General features: G+C 40.1%; 1 protein-coding gene across 1 annotated transcript in view; it reads right to left on the bottom strand.

The window, feature by feature from the left end:
• The window catches only part of LOC140506439 (lactotransferrin-like), an 83,788-nt gene that overhangs the window by 33,760 nt on the left and 27,821 nt on the right, over nt 1-22,207 (bottom strand). Inside the window, 8 exon segments of the mRNA XM_072613618.1 lie at nt 1,688-1,700; nt 6,791-6,813; nt 7,896-8,080; nt 11,385-11,452; nt 14,329-14,476; nt 16,319-16,474; nt 21,333-21,389; nt 21,903-21,993. Coding sequence (XP_072469719.1) covers nt 1,688-1,700; nt 6,791-6,813; nt 7,896-8,080; nt 11,385-11,452; nt 14,329-14,476; nt 16,319-16,474; nt 21,333-21,389; nt 21,903-21,993 — 741 coding nt within the window.

A 22,207-nucleotide genomic window follows, 5' to 3' on the forward strand; every position in this document is an offset into this window, starting at 1 on the left:
CCTTTATCACTCCTGCTCTCCCTGAGTCGTGGCAGAATCATGAGTGTGTTGGAGAAGGAAGGGGAAGGAAGATGCAGACCTTTTCCACTTAACAAAGCCAAATCTTCCACTGGCACTCTTGAATTCATCCCCTCCCATCTGCCCTGGATGCTTATTGCCTGATTCTCTCTCATCTTTGACCTCTCTTTATCCATTGGCTTATTCTCTGCTATCCACAAACGTGCTCAAGTCTTCCTGGTCCTTTAACAACCTTCCTTTGACTCTGCCATCTCCTCAAGAGACAACCCTAATCTCTTCTTCCTTTCATAGTCAGACTACTCATTTTCCTCCTTTCCCCTTAATCTAACCAATTGCCAAAACTTGTAGTATTTACTTTCATTACATCTCTTCCATTTTTCTCCTCTCCATTCACATGACTACCACACTAATTCAGGCCCATACCTACTTTCATCGGGACAACTGAAATTGCCTTTTAATTTTCCTCCCTCTAGTCTATACTCTCTACCCAGCTGCCAAATTGACATTCTTAAAGTACAAGTCAGACCATGTCACTCCTCTGTTCTTGAAGCTTCAATGGCTCCCTATTGCCCCTAGGATATGATGCAATGTCCTTTTTGGCACCAAAAGTCCTTCACAATCTGGTTCCAATCTATATTTCTAGAATTATTTTCATTTTGGACCCCTCCCCTTCCAATTCTTGGATCCCTCCCATTCAAAGAGGTTTATTTGTTGTTGTACATACTTGATATTGTATCTTCCATCTCTATGCTTTTGTACAAATTGTCCCCCTATGCCTCTAATATGCTACTTTCAGAGTTCAGTTTGAAAAATATTTATTGAACGAATGAATGCTTGGCACGAGGGATACAAAGACAAAAATAAAAAGGTCTTTGCCCTCAAGAAGCTTTTATTTTACTGGCTGGAAACAGTGAATGCACAAAATAATTAATTAATTAAAGAAACACAATGTAAGAAGAGAACTGATAATGAAGGAATAGGAAGGTCTTGGTGTAGAAAGTGGCATTTGAACTGAACTCTGAGGTGGATGTTTGTGCCTGGGAGAGGTTGTGGGGACAATCTGGGGCATGGTCTAGGTAGGATTCTCCTGACACTTTCCCCATTGTGCTATTTCCTTTCTGGAAAAGTTCCCAAGAAAAAGCACTAGAACCACACAAATTTACAAGTGATAAGGATAGAGATAGCAAATGTTGGTGCCCTCACAGGCTGAGTGTTCAGTTAGCTTGTGCTTCTCTGTTAAACAGAACTTGATGTTAATATTTAATTTTCTTGGTTACTTTGGTGACAAGTAAATCTCCTTTCTCAGAATTGGTCCATTGTAAGCCCTCTAAGTAATTTGATCTGTACCTGACTTATTGTAATTATGCAATTATGGAAATTGTAAGAAAAATTTTATTACATTGTTTAAACCTGGATCATTGGATGAAAGCTCCTGATCCTGAATGAAAATAGCTGACATCCAGATGAGACAGGTGTTCCAGATTCCAGATAAGAAGCTGAAGCTACTGTCCTAGTTCTTTTTCCTCTTCCCTTTTGTTATGTACCCAACCACCAAAGCCCTGATTCAAGCATATGTTGGCATTTTCTCACTCTGATTTTCTTGGCCCCCTTTCTTTTCAAAAAATTACCTGGGACACATTTTCTCGATAGGTCCGCTCCAGGAACTAACGCCTGAACAATATCTCATGGTACATGCCCGACTTTCCTTTATTGGCCATAAGAATAGGGATTTTTTCAGACCCCCTTACTTTGACCAAAAAGGGAAAATGTCAAATTATTTTGAAGATACATTGTTTTCCAGAGCTAAAACCCAACAAGCAGGCTGGGCCCTGCATTTGGCATAACAATAACCCCTTGTGCCCTGGAACAGTCTCACCCTTTGCAAAGTGTATTGATTGGACCAGCACCAGATGTTCACTAAAGAATTTAGCTCCCCTTATTTCCCAGGGCCATCTATCACATGTTCACAATCTCTGTTCCTTGTCACTGACAGGTATTGCACTCCTGTTCCCATCACAGAACTCTGGTTCTGTGCCCCGCAGGGTGGTCATGACCCCCAAGATGTAAAACAACTACTGTTCCCATGGGATCCAAGAACACCTGTATTGTCCCAAGAAATGCCAACTCTGAGAACTATCCCAAAATCTAAGAATTATTATCTTGTGGGCCTACTCCTTTCATGTTATATAAGTGGCCCCAACCGTAGCAGCTTTAAACCCTCCTTCTTAGGAGGTAAGCTTCCATTTGCAAATGTCATCTTCATCACTCTGAAATTAATTAAACTTCTGTTTGTGTCCTGACTCTCCTGCCTCTAGCTTGCTCTGTTTCAGCTTTAGCCACCTCCAGGTTAGAGGCCGATTCTGGTTCAGTTGACAGAGTCATCAGCATAAAGATGGTAATTAATTAAATCCATAGGAGCTGATGAGATCACCAAATGAAGTAATATAGAAAGAGAAGTCAAGGCAACCCAAGACAGAACCCTGAGAGACACCTGTGGGTAGAGGTCATGATATGGATAAAGATCCAACAAAAGAAACTAAGAAAGAGTGACCAGACAGGCAGGAGGAGAACCAGAAATCACCAGCATAAAGATGGTAATAGTACAGCACCCAGCTTAGGCTTAATAAATATGTTCTACTTGGGATTAGTGGTCACATTATCTTCCTAAATGGTATTACTTTTAGCTATTATAGCCATTATTTAGTCACCCTTTGCAAAAGGGAAAATCCTTTCCTCATCTTCATCTTCCTACTCTCCCAATATTCTCATCCAGTTTAGCTCTACTTCTCCCTAGTCCTTCCATTTCTTTTCCTATCATTGTCTCCTTTGGAACCTTGCTCAATCACTAATAAACCCTCCTTCATACTAGATCTCACCCACTCATAGCAACCTGACTTTCCCCCAATGACATATCATCTTTAGTTTCTCTCTCCTGAGTCAGTTGTTTCTTCTCATGCTATACCACTCTCTGAGCTGGGCCAAAGGAAGTGGCCCACTCCTTGTTAATTATTGCTTCTTCTAGACCTTTTCTCTGCTACCATCATTCTCTCATTCAGTAACACCTCTTCCTTTGAGGTTGAATCCATTCATCTGTATCATCCTGTCTAGATCCTTGTTTTCATGTACTAGTCCCCAAGTCACTGTCTCTCTCCTTTCCCAAGGAATTCAGAACCTCATTCAGTCTTCCTCTCTGCCCCAGCTCCTGCATTCATACAAAGCAACTTCAGTATTTATGTTTGCCTCCTGGAATACCCAAGCCTTCCAGGTCATAATGCACCTTCTCCTGGCCTATGTATTCACTCTACCTCAGTCACTAATAGGGATGGCCATATCTTAGACCTCACAATTACTTCAAGTTATACCTTTTCCATGATCTTGCATTCTGAAATTCCTCTTTGTAATCATAGTATCTTGTTCATATGGCTTTCAAAATTATATTCCTAAAGCCCAAATCTGACCACATCACCCTCCTGCTCATTAAACAATAATGTTTCCATACTATCTCTAGGATCAAATACATGCTGTTCCACATTTAAAGTCCATAACAACCTAGGTCCAATCCTGTCTTTCCAGCCTTGTTAATATCCTTCTGTTTATGTTCTCTACAAATCAGCCCAAAGGGCCTTTTCAATGTTCCTTATACACAGCACTTTCTCTTTCATCTCTCTGCCTTTGCCCAAGCTGTCCTCATCCATTCTGTGTAGTTTCTTTCAAAGATCAACTCAAACTCCACTTTCTAAATGATACATTCCATGATCTCTTCCACTGCTAACGCTTTCCCCTCTCATTTACTTAGTATTTATTTTTTATATGCTTATGTTTATACAGGCAGCTAGGTGGTACATCAGGTAGAGCACTGGACCTGAAGTCTGGAAGATTCATCTTCCTGAGTTCAAATCTGGCCTCAGATGTTTGCTAGCTGTGTGACCCAGGGCAAGTCAGTTAACCCTGTTTGCCTTAGTTTTCTCATCTGTAAAGTGAACTGGAGAAGGAAATGGCAAAACATTCCAGTATCTTTGACAAGAAAACCCCAAATGGGGTCACAAGAGTTGGACATGACTGTAAACAACTGAAAATCAAAATGTTTATATGTGTTGGTTCCTCTGATGAAACATAAGCTCCTTGAGGTCAGGAACTCTTTTATTTTTGTCTTTGTATCTCCAGTGTCTGACTACTGGACCCAGATGGCTCAGGAGAAGAAGGTGAGGTGGTGACCTTGCACAGCCCTCCTTCATTCAAATCAAAGTCAACTGCAAGTCATGTCATCATCTTGATGTCATGATTCTCTTCAAGAATGAAGTACAAACACAAACCCTGAGTGAGTAGCAGCTCCTCTCCTCCCCTCCCCTCCCCCTCTCCCTCTCCTCTGGTGTTCTGCCCAGGGGAAGGTAAATTCCATGGCCAAAAACTACCTTTCTTTCCCTCTGGGTTTACTGGCTACATTTCTTGCTCAAAGATCAAGCCTTATACGTGGACAAGTCCCCACCTACCTAGCACAGAGCAGATGTAATAACTAAATAGTAATTATTTTTCTTTCACCAAGGAACCCTGAGGGTCTTCCCCTCCCAATTTGATTTTTTTTTTTTTTGATTAAAGGGACCATCCCTTGAGTAACTTAAAGAAGCCTATTCATTGAACGGGTGTGCCTCACTCAAAGTAAGATCATGATAAGACCTAAGCCTGAAAGGGCCAGGGTCTTCCATTGCATCCTGGGCCATCTTCGGTTATCCTGATGAATGTCAGGCCTCTGGACCCAGATGGCTCAGGAGAAGAAGGTGAGGTTGGTGACCTTGCATAGCCTGCCCTCACTTAAATCAAAGTCAACTGCAAGTCATGTCATCATCTTGATGTCATGGGCCTCTTTGAGAATGAAGAACAAACATAAACAAGCCTGGCACACATTAGGCACTTAATAAATGCTTGTTGGCTGATTCTCTTTCCTTTTCTTCCTCTGTCTCACTCTTCATAAACACATCCTTTGGCTTCAAGCAATATCCTCTATTCTTTCCAACCCTCCTTGTTCTCTCATTCCATCCCTTCTTCTCTCATCTCACTTTCCTCTCTTCACAGTTTTGGCTCTAGCTAGTTATTTCAACTGTACACTGCCTTCTACCACTGATTCCCTTCTTTCAAGTTCATTCATCATTCTTGTTCTACCAATCCTCAGTTTTGAGTGACTCCCACTATCTGCCTTTGCTACCTCTGTCAACTGGGTCCCCCACAAACTGATATTATCTGGCTTTACATGAATTCTCATTTTTGTTATTGTTGCTCAGTGATTTAAGTCTTGATTAGCTCTTCATGACCCCCTTTGGGGTTTTCTTGGCAGAGATACTGGAGTGGTTTGCTATTACAGATGAGAAAATTGAGGCAAACATAGTTAAGTGACCTGCTCAGGGTGTGTGTGAGGTCAGATTTGAACTTGGGTCTTTCTGACTCTAGGCCTGGTGTTCTATCCACTGTGCCACCTTGCTGGTTCTCATGACTATGCAGCAATCCTTTTCTTCTTCCCCTCTTAACATCTTCCCTTCAGGGGATATTTCAAGCCCTCAGCTCTTATCTCAGACTTCCAATGATTCCCTCAACCCCAGTCTCTTCACAGAAGTCCTTGCCTCATTCTGAACAAATTGAGGTTAAAGGTCTTAAATTTCCTCCTTTCTCTTATTCTGTACCTCAAAATCCTTTCACATTTTCACTGATTCTTTCCCCTTTTGCTTCAGTCTCTGAGGAAAAGGTGGCCTTTTTCACGGGAGAAATTAAGCTCTTCCACTTGTGTTCTTTATCCCTTCTCTTCCTGTTTTCTGAAAGAGTTTGTCCCTTTGACCATTCCTACTGTCTTTTTATTGTGTCCAATCTCTCCTTCCATAGCAGCTCTTTCTCTGCTACCTATGTACACTCTCAGGTTTTCCCACCCTTAAAAAGAAACAGAAAACCTTCATTCAACCTTGCCAGCTTCTCAAGCTACCATTTTATATCTCTACTTTCTTTTATTGCTAAATACCTCGAAGAGTATGTATTCACTGAATTTCCTTTCTCACAACCCAGGGATTTCTCAGCTCCTTGTAACCACACCCTTGTCTGCCTACTGGCAATCTCTTACTTTTTAAACCCAATTATTATTTCTCATCCTTCTTAATTTCTCTGAAGCACTTGACATCGTTGAGGATGCCCTTCTCCTAATTACTCTCCCCTTCCTTGCCTTCTGTGATACTGGTCTCTCGTCTTTGCTGTATCTGTCTATTGCTTTTCTATCACCTTTTTTGGATATGATCCATCTCACTTGGTTATCTCATCTGCCCAATGGGCTTATTTCTTTGCAGGTGGCTGCTAAATCTATATCTTCTAACTTGTAAACTCCAGATTTTCATCAGCAATTGTCTGATGGTGATCATTTTCCCCCATAAACCTAGCCATCCTCCAAAATATCCTGTTCTTGTCAAAGGTACTGTTATCCTCCAACTTGCCCATGTCTTTAACTTTTTTTTTGGGAGGCAACTGGGATTAAATGACTTGCCTAGGTGTCTGAGACCAGATTTGAACTCAGGTTCCCCTAACTCCAGGGCCCATGCTCTATCCATTATGCCAGATTCTTTCTTCTCACTCACTGTCTCTCCATCCCATATCTGATCAGTTGCTAAGCTCTCTACATTGTACTTTTTCAACATCTCTCAAATTTGCCCCCTTCTCTCTACTAATATAGCTTTCATTCTATTTCCAGCCCTCATCACCTACTTCTCACCTGAACTATTGTAATAGCCTCCTTGTTTCAAGCTTCTCCCCTCTCCAATCCATCCTCTTCACAGCTGCCAACATGGTTTTCCTAAGCTAGAGGCTGGCCGTGTTATTTTTCTCAATGACCTTTAGTGACTCCCTATCGTCCCGACAATAAAATACAAGCATCTTAGTGTGGCATTAGAGCCCTCTACAACCTTGTTCCAATCAATGTACCTTTCTAGTCTTGTTTCATTATTTTCCCCTTTACATCCTCTTCATTTCATCCAAACCAGATTCCTGTTCCCCAAACTTAACATTTCATCTTCCTCCTCAGTGTAGTCACTGAAGCTGTCCCCTATGTTTAGACGGTATGCCCATCTTCATTTTGCCTTTTTAACTCTTTATCCTCCTTCAGGGTTCACTTCTGGTGTCGTCTCTTCCATGAAGTCTTCCCCAAACCCTCCCAAACTCTGCTTAATACTCTCTCCCTCCACAAAGTACCTTTCACTCATTTGTGTACATGTTGTATCTCTTCCACCTAACAGAGTGAAAGTACCTTAAAGTAAGTGCTAAAATCTTTCTATCCTTAGGAATGAGTATTATGCCTGCCACAGAGAAGGTACCTGGTAAATATTTGCTGAATTTAATTGAACCTGAATTTAAGCAGCTAGGTGGTGCAGTGGATAGAGCCCTGGACCTGGAGTTAGGAAGACCTGAATTCAAATCTGGCCTCAGAAACTTAACTACCTGTATGACCCTGGGTCATATCCTCTGTTTGCCTCAGTTTCCTAATCTGTCAAGTGAGGATTATAATAGCACCTATCTCCCAGGGTTGTTGTAAAGATAAAATTAGATAATATTTCTAAAGTGCGCTGCATACATCAAAGCACTACAAAAATGTGAGCTATATATAGGAAGCTAGTTATATAGTTACATACGGATTTCCACATAAATCTCTGCCTCAGTTTCCTCCTCTATAAAATGGGAATAATAAAATGAAAGAATCAATAAAAATAAAATGGAAATAAATGAGAACAATAATTGAACCTACCTTCCAGAGTTGCTTTGAGGATAACATGAGATAATTTTTGTAAAGCATTTTGCAAACTCTGAAGTACTATATAAGTAGTGTTGTTATTATTGATGCCCTAAGTTCCACAGACCTGCTGGTTGAGCAGCACATGGCGAACAAACGCTGCCTTATCTGGCCGTGAGACCACAGCATGGTTGGGCACCTGAGCCAGGTGACAGTCTTTAGCCTCTGTCACAGGTCTCCGTTTGCCATCTAAGCACAATAGTTCAAAGTCCTCACTCTTTAAATTTTGGGCCCAGCTCTCTTGGTTCTGGCCTGTAGAGAGAATGGAGTTCATAATTAGCAAAAATCTCTTCTTTTTCTCGGTTTAGTGGGGATTCTACAGGGATGGCACAAGGGATAGTCAGTATCCATGCATAGGACCTACTGGGTCATAAAAATCCATACGTTTGTGCCATGTGTAGGTGTAGGTCACAAGTCATGGACTGAGAGCTAGAAGGAAACATCCTCAGAAGTGATCTGCTCCAACTCTCTCATTAGACAAGTCACCACTAGTAAGTCATCCATCCTCCCACTTCTTCAACCCCCATATGAGGTTCCTGGTCTCAGTTGAGTTTGTCACAGTCAAGGTGGCATCTCAGTAACTCACAGCTTATCTAGATCACTGGGAACTACGAACAGAATTGCAGCTGTTCACTGTTCTTCCTATTACCCACCCATTTCTTTTCCTTCTTTCTTCTAATATGCTACAACTCTTCCCCTTCTTTCCTCTCCCACCCCTAACCACCCCCATATGAATGTTACCACCTGAAACTCCTCTGCTCTTCTGAGTTAGGATGTATGTATGGCCTGGCTTAACCACAGATATTCCTAGTTCCTTTAAGGGGACATTAGACATGGTTTGATTTGTGTCCGTAGGCCATGAACTCACTGGGCCATGGAAAGAAGAAAGTAAAGCCATAATGTTCAGTAGAAGAAGAGAGAACTTGGTGGGAGTGATGTTCTTTCAGGGACCACATGTGGAAGAGGAATTGTGTGGAACTGTTCTGCTGGACCCTGGAGGTCAGCACTAGGAATAACGGCTAGAAATTGCAGGGAGGTCAATTTAGGCTTTATATCAGAAAAAGCTTCCTAATAATTAGAAGAGTAGTTTGGTAGGAATGTATATGTAGAGCCTATATCAGATTGCATGTTGTCTTGGGGAGGGAGAAGGAAAGGGAGGAGGAGAAAATTTAAAACTTATAGAAATGAATATTGAAAATTAAAATAAATCAACTTAAAAATAATTAGATTAGAATGCACTGCCTCAAAAGATGGAGAATTCTTCATTGCTGGGGGTCTGCCAGTAGTTGCTGGGTGATACTTTGTTGAGTGTTGTATAAAGGATGCTTGTTCAGATATGGGTTGAATTGGATGGTCTCTTAGTCCCTTCCGATGCTGAGATTCTGTGTTTGAGAGGCAAGGTGGTATAGTGGCTTGAGTCCTAAAGACCTGAATTCAAATCCTGCTTTAGATGCTTACTAGCTGTGTGATTCTAGGCAATCCACTTAACCTTTCTGGGCCTCAGTTTCCTCCTCTTTAAAATGAAGAGGCCAGAATCAATGCCCTTGAAGGTCTACTTAAACTCTAACTCTATGACCATATTATTTTATGTGAGTGAATGGAGAGTGCATCGATGCTCATGATTGTGTTAATTCTCTCTTTCACAATCATTTGCATATACCTCTAGAAATGACTAGGTGGCAGAGTAGATAAAGCCTTGAGCCTGGAGACAGGAAGACCTGAGTTCAAACTTAGCCTCATATATTTACTAGCTGTATAATAACCCTAGGCAAGTCACTTAACCTCTTCTTGCTTGAATTTCCTCATCTGTAAAATGGGGAATAATAGGTAACCTACTTCACAGGATTGGGAGAATTAAATGAGATATTTTTAAGGCACTTATCTGAGTGTCTGGTGCATAGAAGGCAATAAGTGTTTGTTTCCATCTGTCTATCTGTCTGTCTATCTGTCTATCTGTCTTTAAGATAGCATCTCCCTATCTTTCCTAGACTGGAAGTGGCTACTCATGGGCCAAATCCCACTTATAATCAGCACAGATGTTTGACCCACTATGTTTCTTACCTGAGCTAGTTTGTCCTTTCTTAGACAACATTGTGACTCGCACTCCCAAGGGCTTACCATATGGATGTCAAACCTAGCAGTGACACCCAATCTACATAGCCTACTTCAGTTAAGAACTCTCAAGCCCAAGATATCCACCACTTTCAACCTCCCTGGTAGCTAAGATTACAGGGATGCACTACCATGTCTGGCTCATATATGTCTTAACACTCTTCTAGAGTACAAGCTCCATGAGAGTAGGGACGATTTCTTATCCAAACTTTACATGTCCTAGAATTATAGTATTTAAACTGGAAGTGTTCTTAAAGATGATCTAATCCAACCCATTCATTTTATAAGTGAGAAATTAAGCCATTTGCTTAGTAATATAAGTATAGAGGATAAGTGTATGAGAAAGTAGCAGAGCCAGGATTTGAATTCAAATCCTCTGTCTCCAGTCCCTTTTTCACTATATCCCACTGTAATCCTTAATACCTGGGAAAGTGCTCTGTATACAGTAGGTATTTAATAAATGCTTGTTGAATAGAATTGTAGACGTTTTATGTAAAGACTCATGGAATCACAAACTTTGAGAGTTGGTAGACCAACCCATAGTTTAACACATATCTCAGAAGGATTCCTCCTATCCCATACCTGACACACGGAGTTTCTCCTAGAAGATCTCCAAGTTGAGAGAGAATCCACCATCTCTCAAAGTAGAAATTATTAGGAACTTCTTCTGTATATCAAACTAAATTGACTTACTTGCAATTTCTACCCATTATTCCCAGTTTGGGGTCAAGCAGAGTAAATCCATCCCTTTGCTATTCCACATGAGAGCCCTAAAAGTTCTTGAAGACAGTTATATTTTCTCTGAGTCTGCTCTTCCCTAGGCTGAACATAACCATCTTGAACCAAACGTCATAGGAAATGACTCAAGGCTCTTGGAAACTACCTCCAATTGGTTTTGTTCATATGTTCTTTATACATAGTTGTTTGTATGGTGTTTCCCTCATTATATCATGAGCTCCTTGATATCATGGACTATGACTTTGGGGTTTGGGGTTTTTTTATGTCTTTCTATGTATCCCATGCTTAATACATTGTCTATCACATATTAAACACTTAATAAATATTTGTTGGCTAGACTTGACTTGGTTTGACTATCTTGGTTGATCTCTAGATGTTCTCCAGCTGTTTATCAATATTTTTCCTAAATGATGGTGCCCAGAACCTTGCAAGATACTCCAGATATCAGATCTGTAAATTTGTTGACCATGTCATCTAAGCCTTTATCTGGGTAATAATAAAAATACCTCACCTTTTGTACTTTTTATCTTGCTTATACATATGAAAGGCCTAATATTGGCCCCTGCAGGGAAAAATGTTGGTGCCTGGAGCCATAGAGATGAAGAGCTCATGAAACTTCCTCATGCTTAATTGACTTCCACAGAGGTGAGTATACCCTGGATAATTTGATTCTAGGGGCCAGATAAAAACATGGCCAATGACATACCATCTGTATTCTCCAGGACAGTGCTGTGTTTCACAAAGGCAACATCCCCTTTATTCTCAGCCAGACACCTACAGAAAAAGAAGAGGAGAGAAGAAAGGGATGGGAGGAGAAGGGAAGTGAAGGGAAGAGAGGAGAAGAGAAGATCAAGTAAAAGAGAGAGAAAATCAGTGTTAGGATGAGGTTTATTTTCTTTCCTTGAAGGCAATTCGTTTTAGTGTCCTATATCTTTCATTTAAGGGAACCACTTTACATATGTAATGCTTTTCATCTTCCCGGCAATAATAATAACTTACAGTCCAAGACTGTCATCAAAAATAAAAATAATAAAGGAAAAGTTTCCATTACGTTTTTTGGGTTAAGAAACTATTTCTAAAATTTTTGCTCTGTTAGAAACTTTTACTTAAATAAAACCTTGGGGCTCCTATTTGTTTTTTTATATTGAAATCTTAAAAAATATTCAAAATGTATTACTAATGATATACTTCAATACTTCAGTGTATGTGTGATTAATTTCATTCACTTTGAGTGCTCCCTCCAAACTGTAGAGAGCAATTTAAGTATAAGTTGCTATCCTATCCTATGCAACGCTTGTCCATGGTTCTTCTATAAATTCTTCACCAGGGACTCTGGTCTGAAGAGCTTCCTCTTGCTTTCTTAACATTACATGGAGAATTGATATCATCAGGTCACCCATTATTCTTCACCCTTGTATTTGACTGGTCCACCTCCTCTTCCATCCATATGTCTCCTGGATGGTATCTTTTGTACCTCTTCTTGTATACCATTCATCATTCATAATACACTCTAGCTTATTTTATTTTTTCTCCATTGTCCTTTGAATGATCTACAATTTGGATCCCTTGGACATGATGGAATTCCATCACTCAAAGTCACAGAGTGTGCCCTGGAGAGCTCTGATACCATAAAAATGTGGGATTTTGCTTCAAGAAGGTTTTTTTTGGGGGGGGGGCAGGGATTATAAAAAATTCTGCACAATTTCCCAAATGCAATCCAACTTTCTCTTCCTCTTAAATTCTGTTTACATTACTTAATATCACTGATGTTAACTGGGAGGCTAAAGGCATATTGTTTGGTTGGTTTATTCAGTGTGATAGAGTTTGAGAGAAAAAGATAACTTAATTCTTAGACATCCATCAGGATTTCTGTTCCTATGAGGGATGAAATGTCATCATTCCTGCTTCTATTATTATATTCTTGGTTTGCTTAAAAATGATCCTGAGACAGAGTTTTCATTTTTCTTCTTCTGACAATTGCAAATTACATTAGGAACTGTTTTCTGCCTTTCTGTCCATTTGAAATATTTACTCAATGACATCTTCATACATATGCAGTGTGGGAGCCAGAACTCAAAAACATGACCCCAAAATAGTGGGAGATACTGATTAGTCAAATAAAATAAAATTATATTCTTTGTAAAGGTTTTAGTGTTGGTTCTGTTTTGATAGCTTCCAGTTCTTTGGGTTAAGAAAGAGTATTCTAAAAGCCAAAAATGAAATGTTATTCTATGAAATCTTGTTTGTGGCTCTATCTGAGTGCTTAATTTTTGTTTTTCCTCTTATTCTCTCTATCCTATAGTTTCTTTGTCTCAATATCTCTGTCTATCTCTCCATGAATTTTACTCTTTCCATCTCTCTTCCCATGCCTGTTTCTCAACTGATCATCACATTGAACTGAAGTTATTTTCATTATTTATTCTATTAATTGCAATAAAGGCACATAATTTTCTATGAACGTTTTCTGTTCCTAATTTTAAAGGCTGATGGCTAGAATGTTTAATACTTCTCTTTCAGAAACAACACTGAATGTGTTTGCTTATTACTTATATGTGAGGTTTAATGAATTTTTCCTGTGGGTTAGTGGGCTTCAATTGGGAGGCAATAAGTATTGTCAATAGAGCCTTGGACTTGGAGTTAGGAAGACATGATTCAAATTTTACTTCAAATATTTGATAGCTAATTGTGTGACCTTGGGCAAGTCATTTACCCCTTCTTAACCTCAGTTTCCTCATCTGTAAAACAAAAGAGTTGAACTACATACCTTTTAATTTTCCTTCTATCTTTAAATCTGTGATCCTTCAATGTTAAAAAATCCCGTCCCTTTCAGCAGGAAAATAAAAGCTTCTATTCAAAGCTATATCAGCCTTCTGAGGGACAGATAAGATTAAGAGGTTGATACTGATTCTCCTACTTTGTAGTGCAGACTTCCTGACATTCAAAAAAATGAGCTAAGAAAAATGAGCCAATTATTGAAAATGTGCCAAGAAGATAAGAGATGGAAGCTGGTGGTGATGGTGATATGAATGGGATTTGATTTAGCAGAGGCAGTGTAGTATAGTGGGTAGGAAGTTGGCCTCAGCTACAAGAAGATTCCTGACTCATACTGGCAGTGTCATCTTAGGCAAAGTCACTTGAATTCTCAGTGCTCTAGAACAATGGCTTCAAATTTAGGTGGAAATGGATCCTTGCTAGTACATATAGACTTTAAAAACCACAAGTTGACATTATCAATGTTTTATTGTTTTTGTTTTATTAAGCATTTCCCTATTACATCTAAATCTGGTTCTAAATGCATATGGTTACATGCTTCAAGTTTGACACATCTTTTCCAGAAAACTCTTTAACACTAGAAGCTGTTGAGCTGCATTTGCAGAAGGAGTTTCCTCACCCAGGAGTTCCCTATTCTAATGAAATCACAGTACTAGGCCTTAAGCAGAGGGCTAGCAACCAGTAGTATTCCATCCTGCTGAGTCTAGATCATATAGAATAGAGGAAGCCCATCCCTTTTCTTCAGACAACTCTTTATCACTCATTTCTTAGGAGGAAGTTATAGCTGTCTGTCTATTAACCTAGTAAAATGAACTGCTTTCAAGGAAGGAAAATAAATAACTCTTCATCTGAACACTGATTTTCTCTGTCACACTTACCTGAAAGCCCCTGTGTAGCCAAAATATTTCTCTTTGCTGTTGGCAGCACACTTGTTCAAACCCCCTGTCTCTGGATTGCCAACACATAAGGCACAGAGGCTAGAATTAACACCAGCACCAGGAGCACAGGATTCACTGAAGTATTTATCTGCACAGAGCAAAGACAGTTGTTCAACCAGAATCAATATAGGAGTACTGCCCTTTACAAATATAAAAGGGGTGATCAGAATATTCCTTGACCACTTTGGTGAGTTTACCCCAGAGCTACCTGATTAGATTATAGGGCATGAGCCTTGGTTTAGAGGCAACTGAGGGACCATTCCCTATGGAGTGTAGGCATGCCCACTGATGCCTAGCAGAGATGATACAGGCATCTCTAGATGACAGTTTGCCCAAGACTCAGGAATGGAAAGGTTTGGAAGGAGATGTCTTTGGTCCTGCTCTATAAAATAAGCTAAGGACCAACTTGTTCTCTCTCTCATCTCTCTCTCTCTCATATCTCTCTCTCTCTCTCTCTCTCTCCCCTTATCTCTCTCTCATAGTCTGAGATTATACACAGATTATAGACTGAGATTATAGACCAGAGACTCTCCATGTGCAGTTTCTTTACTCCAAGGCCCCAAGCACTTAATGACAATTTGAAGAATCCATCTCCAGACTCTGCTTTTGTACTGGCTATCCCCCATACCTGGAATGCTCCCCTTCCTCTCTCTAATTCCTAACTTGCAAGACTTTCTTCAAAATTCAGTTCAAACCTTTCTGCAGGCCATCTTCCCTCACTTTTCCTACCCTTATGCTTGCCCCTGTTTGTGTCTTCCTCTGAGATTAAATGACCCAAGCAGCATTATCCTGGATTCTAAGTTTCTAACTAGAGAAAAGAGATTTCTTGCACAGCATCAACTTTGGGAGATGTTTCCTAAGTAAACTCCATTTCAAGACTTCTCAAATTAAGGGTTCCCAAAATTTCAAGAATTGGGGATTGGACCTTCTAGATTAGGGATTCTTAACCTAGGGTCCATGGGCCCTTTGGAAATCTGTGAATTTGAATGGGAATTTATTTTCATTAAACTTTGGTTTCCTTTGTAATAATATATGCTTTTATTTGATGCATTAAAAAATTATTCTGATAAAGGTTCCCTCTGTAGGCTTCACCAAACTGATGAAGAAAAAACAGAAAAATAGGTTAAGAACCTCTAGGTTAGAGGGATGTAGTGTGTTTGTTGTGGAGTGAAGAGACACAGTATAGTTCCTAAAGCTCAGGCCTGCCTTCTGATTGCAGAAATTTCAAAACATAGGGAACGAGAAAAAAAGAGAAAAAATTTAAAAGACATAACAGGAAAAAAAGTAAGGGGTTTCCCTCCTCAAAAGGGAAATCTGCTCTGAATCAACTCATCATTTTGTGTTACCTGCATCCTCTCCACAAAGTATCAGTGAGCCCACCTATGCTCTGTGGGAAGATGCCCCTTCTGCTGTCACCAAAGGTCAATCTCATCTGGTTAAATGGAGAACTCATCAAATTGATCTGGAACTTGCCTGATCATCCCCTACCCCTCCCAGATGTTACAAACTTCTGTTTTAATCTTCACAATTGCTTAAATGAGGTAGAGGCATATGGTCATAATATCAGAATCTGAAATAAATTTGAAGTTCATAAAGAACCTTCACAAAGTCTATGGGCAATTAAGATTCCCATTTCAGGGAAAGGAAAATAACTATCAGCTGATGGTTTTTAGAAAAAAAAATAGACTTGAGTCTCCTATATATAGAAAGGCAGCTTACAAACTCTCACCATCAGCCAGGTTCTTTGGTGATTTATTTTCCCTCTTCAGTAAGAGGCTCTTTGTGTTCGTTTTAACCTGATTTCACCTATATAAAAATGTCTTGTGTTCATGGGAGCAATATGACTTTATTGAAGCTTATATAGTCTACCCCACTCCTATTCTGACCCCTGGAAAGCCCTGTTCTTATTTCTCTCAGATAACAGTCTTACCAAATTCACAGGAGTTAGTTTGATTGTGTATCAGGCCCATAGGAATGTTCCAACCAGCCTCTCGGTTAATTGCTGTGTGACAGGACTTTTTGCCTTGCAGTGAGCCCCACTTGAGATCAGCATCTGACTTCCTGACAACTGCCACAGCATAATAGCCTTTTGAGACATATAGAAAAGCCTATGTTAATGCAGGGACAGGAGGATTTGATTTAGGCATTTCATCAGGTACAGCTGGCTTCTGCCCACCCAAGTCTTCTCTTTACCCTGGGAGAAGGCAAGAAAGTCTCCCCCAACTCTTCCCTCCCTTTAGAGTTTCACTGTCTCCCTTTTCAGATGAAGAAATTGAGGATCACAGAGTTCAACTTATCTGCCCAAGGTCACACAGCTCTTAAGCTCAGTGTAAGGAAACACTTCCCTGTAGTTAGAAGCATATATAGATGGAACAGACTACCCTGAGAGGTAGTTAGTTCCCCCTCCATGGAATTCCAGCAAGAAATAAATGGCTACTTGTTGAGTAAGTTGTAGGTGATTCTTGCTCAGATAATCAACAGATTGTCCTTTAGGCAGGCCTTTCCTCCCTATATTATCAGCTCTCCCTCACTCAAATCAAAATCAACTGTAGTCATGTCATCATCTTGATGTCATGGCCCTCTTTGAGAATGAAGGACCAACATATACTGCTGCTCAATTTAGGCTTTCAAAATCTTATTTTGTGGCTTTCACTTTTTTAAACACATGGAACAAAAGTTATCCTCTATTTTTCTTCTTAAATTACTACATGCTTAAGTTTTCTCCTGCTCTAGATCTTTGCTAACAGACTCTTTACTGAGCTACAACTGAGCTCCACGATGTGTGCAGACTTACTCTAGCAGTAGATGGCACTCACTATGGGTACGTGTGTCACTAAAGCACCTGAGAGTTTTCAAACAGTTTTGGAGGTATTTGGAGTTGCTATAGAATTGCTAAAATAAAGAAACTGAGCTTGATGATCTCAAACATCCCTTTTAGATCTAATATTCTAGTGCTATTTACCTCTTTCTTGCTTGGAATATCCCAGTAGTCTCCCATTCAAGTCTCTCCCCTTCTTTGATCCATTTTTTTTGGAGGCAGTTGGGGTTAAGTGACTTTCCCAGGGTCACACAGCTGGTAAGTGTCTGAGGCTAGAATTGAACTTGGGTCCTTCTGACTCTAGGACCAGTTGCTCTATCCACTGCACCACCTAGCTGCCCCTAATCCATTTTCCATACAGTTGACAAAGTAATTTTCCTAAAGCATAAGTCTTCTCACACCACTACTTAATAAGCTTCAGGGACCTTTATACCTCCAAAGTTAAATACACACTATTCTGACCATGTCATTCCCCTACTCAATAAACTGTCATTATTTTCAGGATCAAATATAAAAACCTTCCGTTTGGTGTTCAAAGCCCTTCATAACCTGCCTCTCTCTCCATTATTTTCCAGTCTTCTTACACCTTATATCCCTCCCCCGCCTCCCAACATACTCTGAGATCCAGTGACTCCAAACAAGAGCGCCAAACAAGATACTCCATTTCCAGACTCTGGTCATTTTCATCGACTCTCCCCATACCTAAAATGCTCTCCTCCCTCATCTCTGCCTTCTCTTTACCTTCCTTCAAATACCAGCTAAAATCCCACTTTCTCCAGGATGTCTTTCTCTATTCCCCTGCAATTCTAGTGTCTTCCCTCTGTTAATTATTTCCAATTTATCTCTACCTTGTTTGTACATAATTGTTTGCATATTTTCTAGAGCAGTAATTGTATCTTCCCTTTCTTTGTATGCACAGTGCTTAGTTCATTGCTTGGCACATAGTAGGTGTTTTCTTTTCAGTTTCTAGTCTTGTAATTGCCTCTATCTCTCATTTAGTTAAGAGTACATCTCTTACCTATAGCTGTGAGAGACATATGATCTGATTCTTTTCTAATTTTTAAAAATAATATGATCTTTAATATTAAGGCCACTTATAGGTATTGCATTACATTTATATAGCACCTACTATGAACCAGGTACTGGGTTAAGTGCCTTACAATTATTATCTCATTTGATCCTCACAACAACCCTGCAAAGTAGATGCTAATATTATCCTTATTTTACAAATGAGGAAACTGAGGCAAACAGAGGTTATGTGACTTGCTCAAGATTACACAGCTGGTAAGTGTCTGAGGTCAAATTTGAACTCAGGTCTTCCTGACTCCAGGTTCAGCATTCTATCCACTGAGCCACCTAGCTTAATCTATTAAGTGCTTAATAAATGTAGTTTTGAATTTGAGGACCTTTATAACTTAATTCCAATCTACCCTTCTAGACTTACTGTTGGGGGTGTAAGCTCAGTTCCATGTGGACAGTCTCGGGCGGGTAAAGGTGAGAACTTCTAAACCTTAGAGTTCTCATGAGGCCTCCCAGGGAACAGCAGGGAATTGAGGTGTGAGACCGAGCTATCTCGTGCATTTCCGCCTCTTCCCGTGAGAAAAGTGCTGGGAGAGAGCATCCCCGCCCTCGAGATTGGCCCAGATCTGAGCACACCTATTGTTATCTAACAGGCACGGTATTCAGGTGCAAACTATGTGGCCGGAGAGCTTAAGTAGGGTCAGGAAAGCCTGAAGGCACTCTTAGCGCTGAGGAGCCCTTACAGGACAGAAGGCCCCTCTTCCTTCTCTCCTCTCTTCGCTCTTCCCTCTCCCCTCTCTCCCCACTTCCACTTCTGCTTTCATTCTCTTACTGTAAGATCTTTGCCTCCTTGGGAGATTTCCCTCTCTCCTAAGGAAGAGTTCCCCCTGCACATGTAACCAAGACCCTGAATAAAGCCTAACCCTTGTTCGACTCTGGAAAGTCTCTTCTCTCATACGTTTATCCGGTTTGGCCAGCCGAAGACCTGCGATAGGTAAGGTAAGACTCGGGAAGCCCTCAGGCCTCTAGGCCTGGCAACTTACTATGCAATATTTCCCTTTATGCACTGTACAGCCCAGCCAAAATGGCTTCTTACTATTCTATACATATGACATTCCACCTCCCACGTTTCTGTCGGTGCCTGACATGCTCTCCATCTTCATTTTTGTTTCTTAGAGTCCCCAGTTTCCTTCAGCACTTAGTTCATGCATAGCTTTCTAAATAAGGCCTTTTCTGATTCCCCCATCCGACAGTACCTTCTCTCAAATTATCTTGTATTTATTTTTTATCTGTTTTCTACTAGAGGCAGCTGTGGTATAGTAGATAGAGAGCTAGCTGAGGACCCAGGAAGACCTGGTTCAAATGCTACCTTTGACACATATGAACTATATGTATGACCCTGAGAAAATTACTTAACTTTTGAGTACCCTGGGCAACCCTCTAAGACTAAGTTGCATAGAAGGTTCCAGCTTACATTGGTAGGGGGAGTTTCCTCCTGTGGGAATTTCCCTATATCAATGAAAACGCTGATCGAATCCATGTATTTTTAATATACTCATTTATGTGCATTTTTCTCCCCCAGTAGAATATAAGCCTCTTGAGGACAAATACAGTTTCATTTTTGTCTTTGTAGCCTTAGGACCTAGAACATAATATTTGCTTAACAAACACTTTTAAAAATTGTTCTATTGATCATTGATGGGCTAGCATGATGCAGATAACTAAGAGATCTAAGAATCATGCTGATTCTACTGTTAATTCATTATATGACCTCAAGAAAATCATGTGACCTTTTTGTGCCTCCATATCCTTATCTGTGAAATGAGACTAGATCTAGAAGTGATTCATATTTAGGAAAGGGGTATGGACCAGATGAACTCCAAGAACCCTTCTACCTGAGATTCTGGGATTCTCAAAAATCCCTTATTTGTTGCTCTAATAAATGAGTGTTGTAAGATGCTAGAGGGAAGAATAACCTTCTCCCCTCAGGAGCCTTCTCCAAGGAATAGCTTTGAGTGTTTCAGAGAAGTTTAAAAAAACTATAACTAAAGTAAATGGGTTTTTATGCTGCAAAGTATTGCAACACAGTCAGATTTTGTTATTGTTCACAATAGTATAAGCATAGGGAAACTTGTATCCTTTCCTTCAATACACACCATTCATTTATTTAGTCATTTTTAGTTCTGACCCATGATGTCATCTTTGTAGGGAACTTTTCAATGAGAAAACTCCCCCTGCTAATAGAGATGTGCAGCAGCTCTTCTGTGACTTTGCATCTCAGAGTTTCCTAGACACTGAGATGTCCTTATGTGTCAGACATTGAACTTGTATCTGGTTGTCCTGACTCCAAAACTGGCTCTCTATTCACTACACTGTGCTACTTCTTCAACATGCATTTTAAAGCACCTACTATGTGATAGGAAGGTGGCACAGTGGATAGAGTGTCAGGGTTGAAGTCAAGAACACTTATCTTCCTGAGTTCAGATCTGGTCTTATAAATATATTAGTTGTGTGACCTTGGGCAAATCACTTAACTCTGGCCTTGGTTTCCTCATCTGTAAAATGAGCTGGAGAAGGAAATGGCAACCCACTATAATATCTCTGCCAAGAAAACCCCCAAAAGGGTCACAAAGAGTTGAGCATGAGTGAGAAATGATTAAGTAACTACAAATGTGCTAGTAGACTCTTGGAGCACTGTACTAGGCAGGGAGATCTACAACTAAAATGAAAATGGCTCCTGCACTAAAGAAGTTTGCATTCTATATTCTTCCCTTTCTACCCACACTCAGAATAGTTCATATGTCTTTACAGCTAGATATTGCTATTTCATCTGGGCTAGTTGGTTTCATGATGATGGAGATTCAGTTCCTAAAAGACTATTCATGGGTTCGAGTTTAACCTACCTTAATAATGCATAGTTTCTTACCTGTGCTATGCCATATCTAGAGACTGACAGCCACAGAAAGTCACCTAATGCCCCTTATCCATTTTTATAAGTGAGTTTGGCTTTCTACAGATTCATTAAATTGGATTTCTTAACAGCTTTTTTTTCCCCTCAAGGATTAGAAATTTCCTTCCACCATCTGAGTTACCAATACAGACCCACCTTCTAGTGGTTTAGTGGAGCAAAGAGGCCCTCGCCCATGATTGGAATCCTTAGTCTCTGCAAGTGCAAGGATAAAGGAGATGTCATCATTCATTAGCATTTACTGAGCTGAGTATCAGGCGTCTTTAATAATAACTGTTTAACATCATACTCCTTTGATTTCCACAGTTTAGCATAAAGTGAAAGAATCTGATTTAATTCAAACAATGTTCATTTAGTTATTATCTGATTATGCAGCTTATGGATAACCCAGCCTCTTTGTTTCTCTTTTTTCTATCTCTTTTCCTCTTTGTGGCCATTCTATTTCTTGTTAGACCCTCTTTCCGTGGAGAATGGGCAGAGGTAGAGAGAAGAGCTGAAACTTGCTCCTCGGTATGATGAAAGAAATGTTTTGATGACCTCTGACCTTCAGATTACTTATGCTTCTCATGATTTTTGACCATTCTGTTATCCCTGCCATCCCTCCATTTCAAACCCGCTTAAACAGCCCAATAAAATCTATGTGTGGAATATCATTTTTCCATGAACCAAATGGACTCAGTTACTAAAGGAAGATCTCATTCAACTTACTGTAATTCTCTGCCAGGACAACCTCCAGACCACATTTACCAGCAATATAGACCAATCCTCCATCCAAGCTCATGGCATCAGCTTCCCCTTTCTACAATGGCAAAGCAAATAGTTAGAGGGATGAACGGATGGAATAAGCATTTATTAAGTGCATACCATGTGCTGGTCCCTGTGCAAAGCACTACAAATACCATATCATTTGATCATTAGCAAAGCAACTGGGTTGTTTCCTGTCCCATCTTCCTTGCAGCCCTCTGCTAGAACAGCTTCACTGTGTACAAGGAGGCTACGCTGGCAAATGAAGG

This window comes from Notamacropus eugenii, chromosome 5 (genome assembly GCF_028372415.1).
Source record: "Notamacropus eugenii isolate mMacEug1 chromosome 5, mMacEug1.pri_v2, whole genome shotgun sequence".
Taxonomy (NCBI): Eukaryota; Metazoa; Chordata; class Mammalia; order Diprotodontia; family Macropodidae; genus Notamacropus; species Notamacropus eugenii.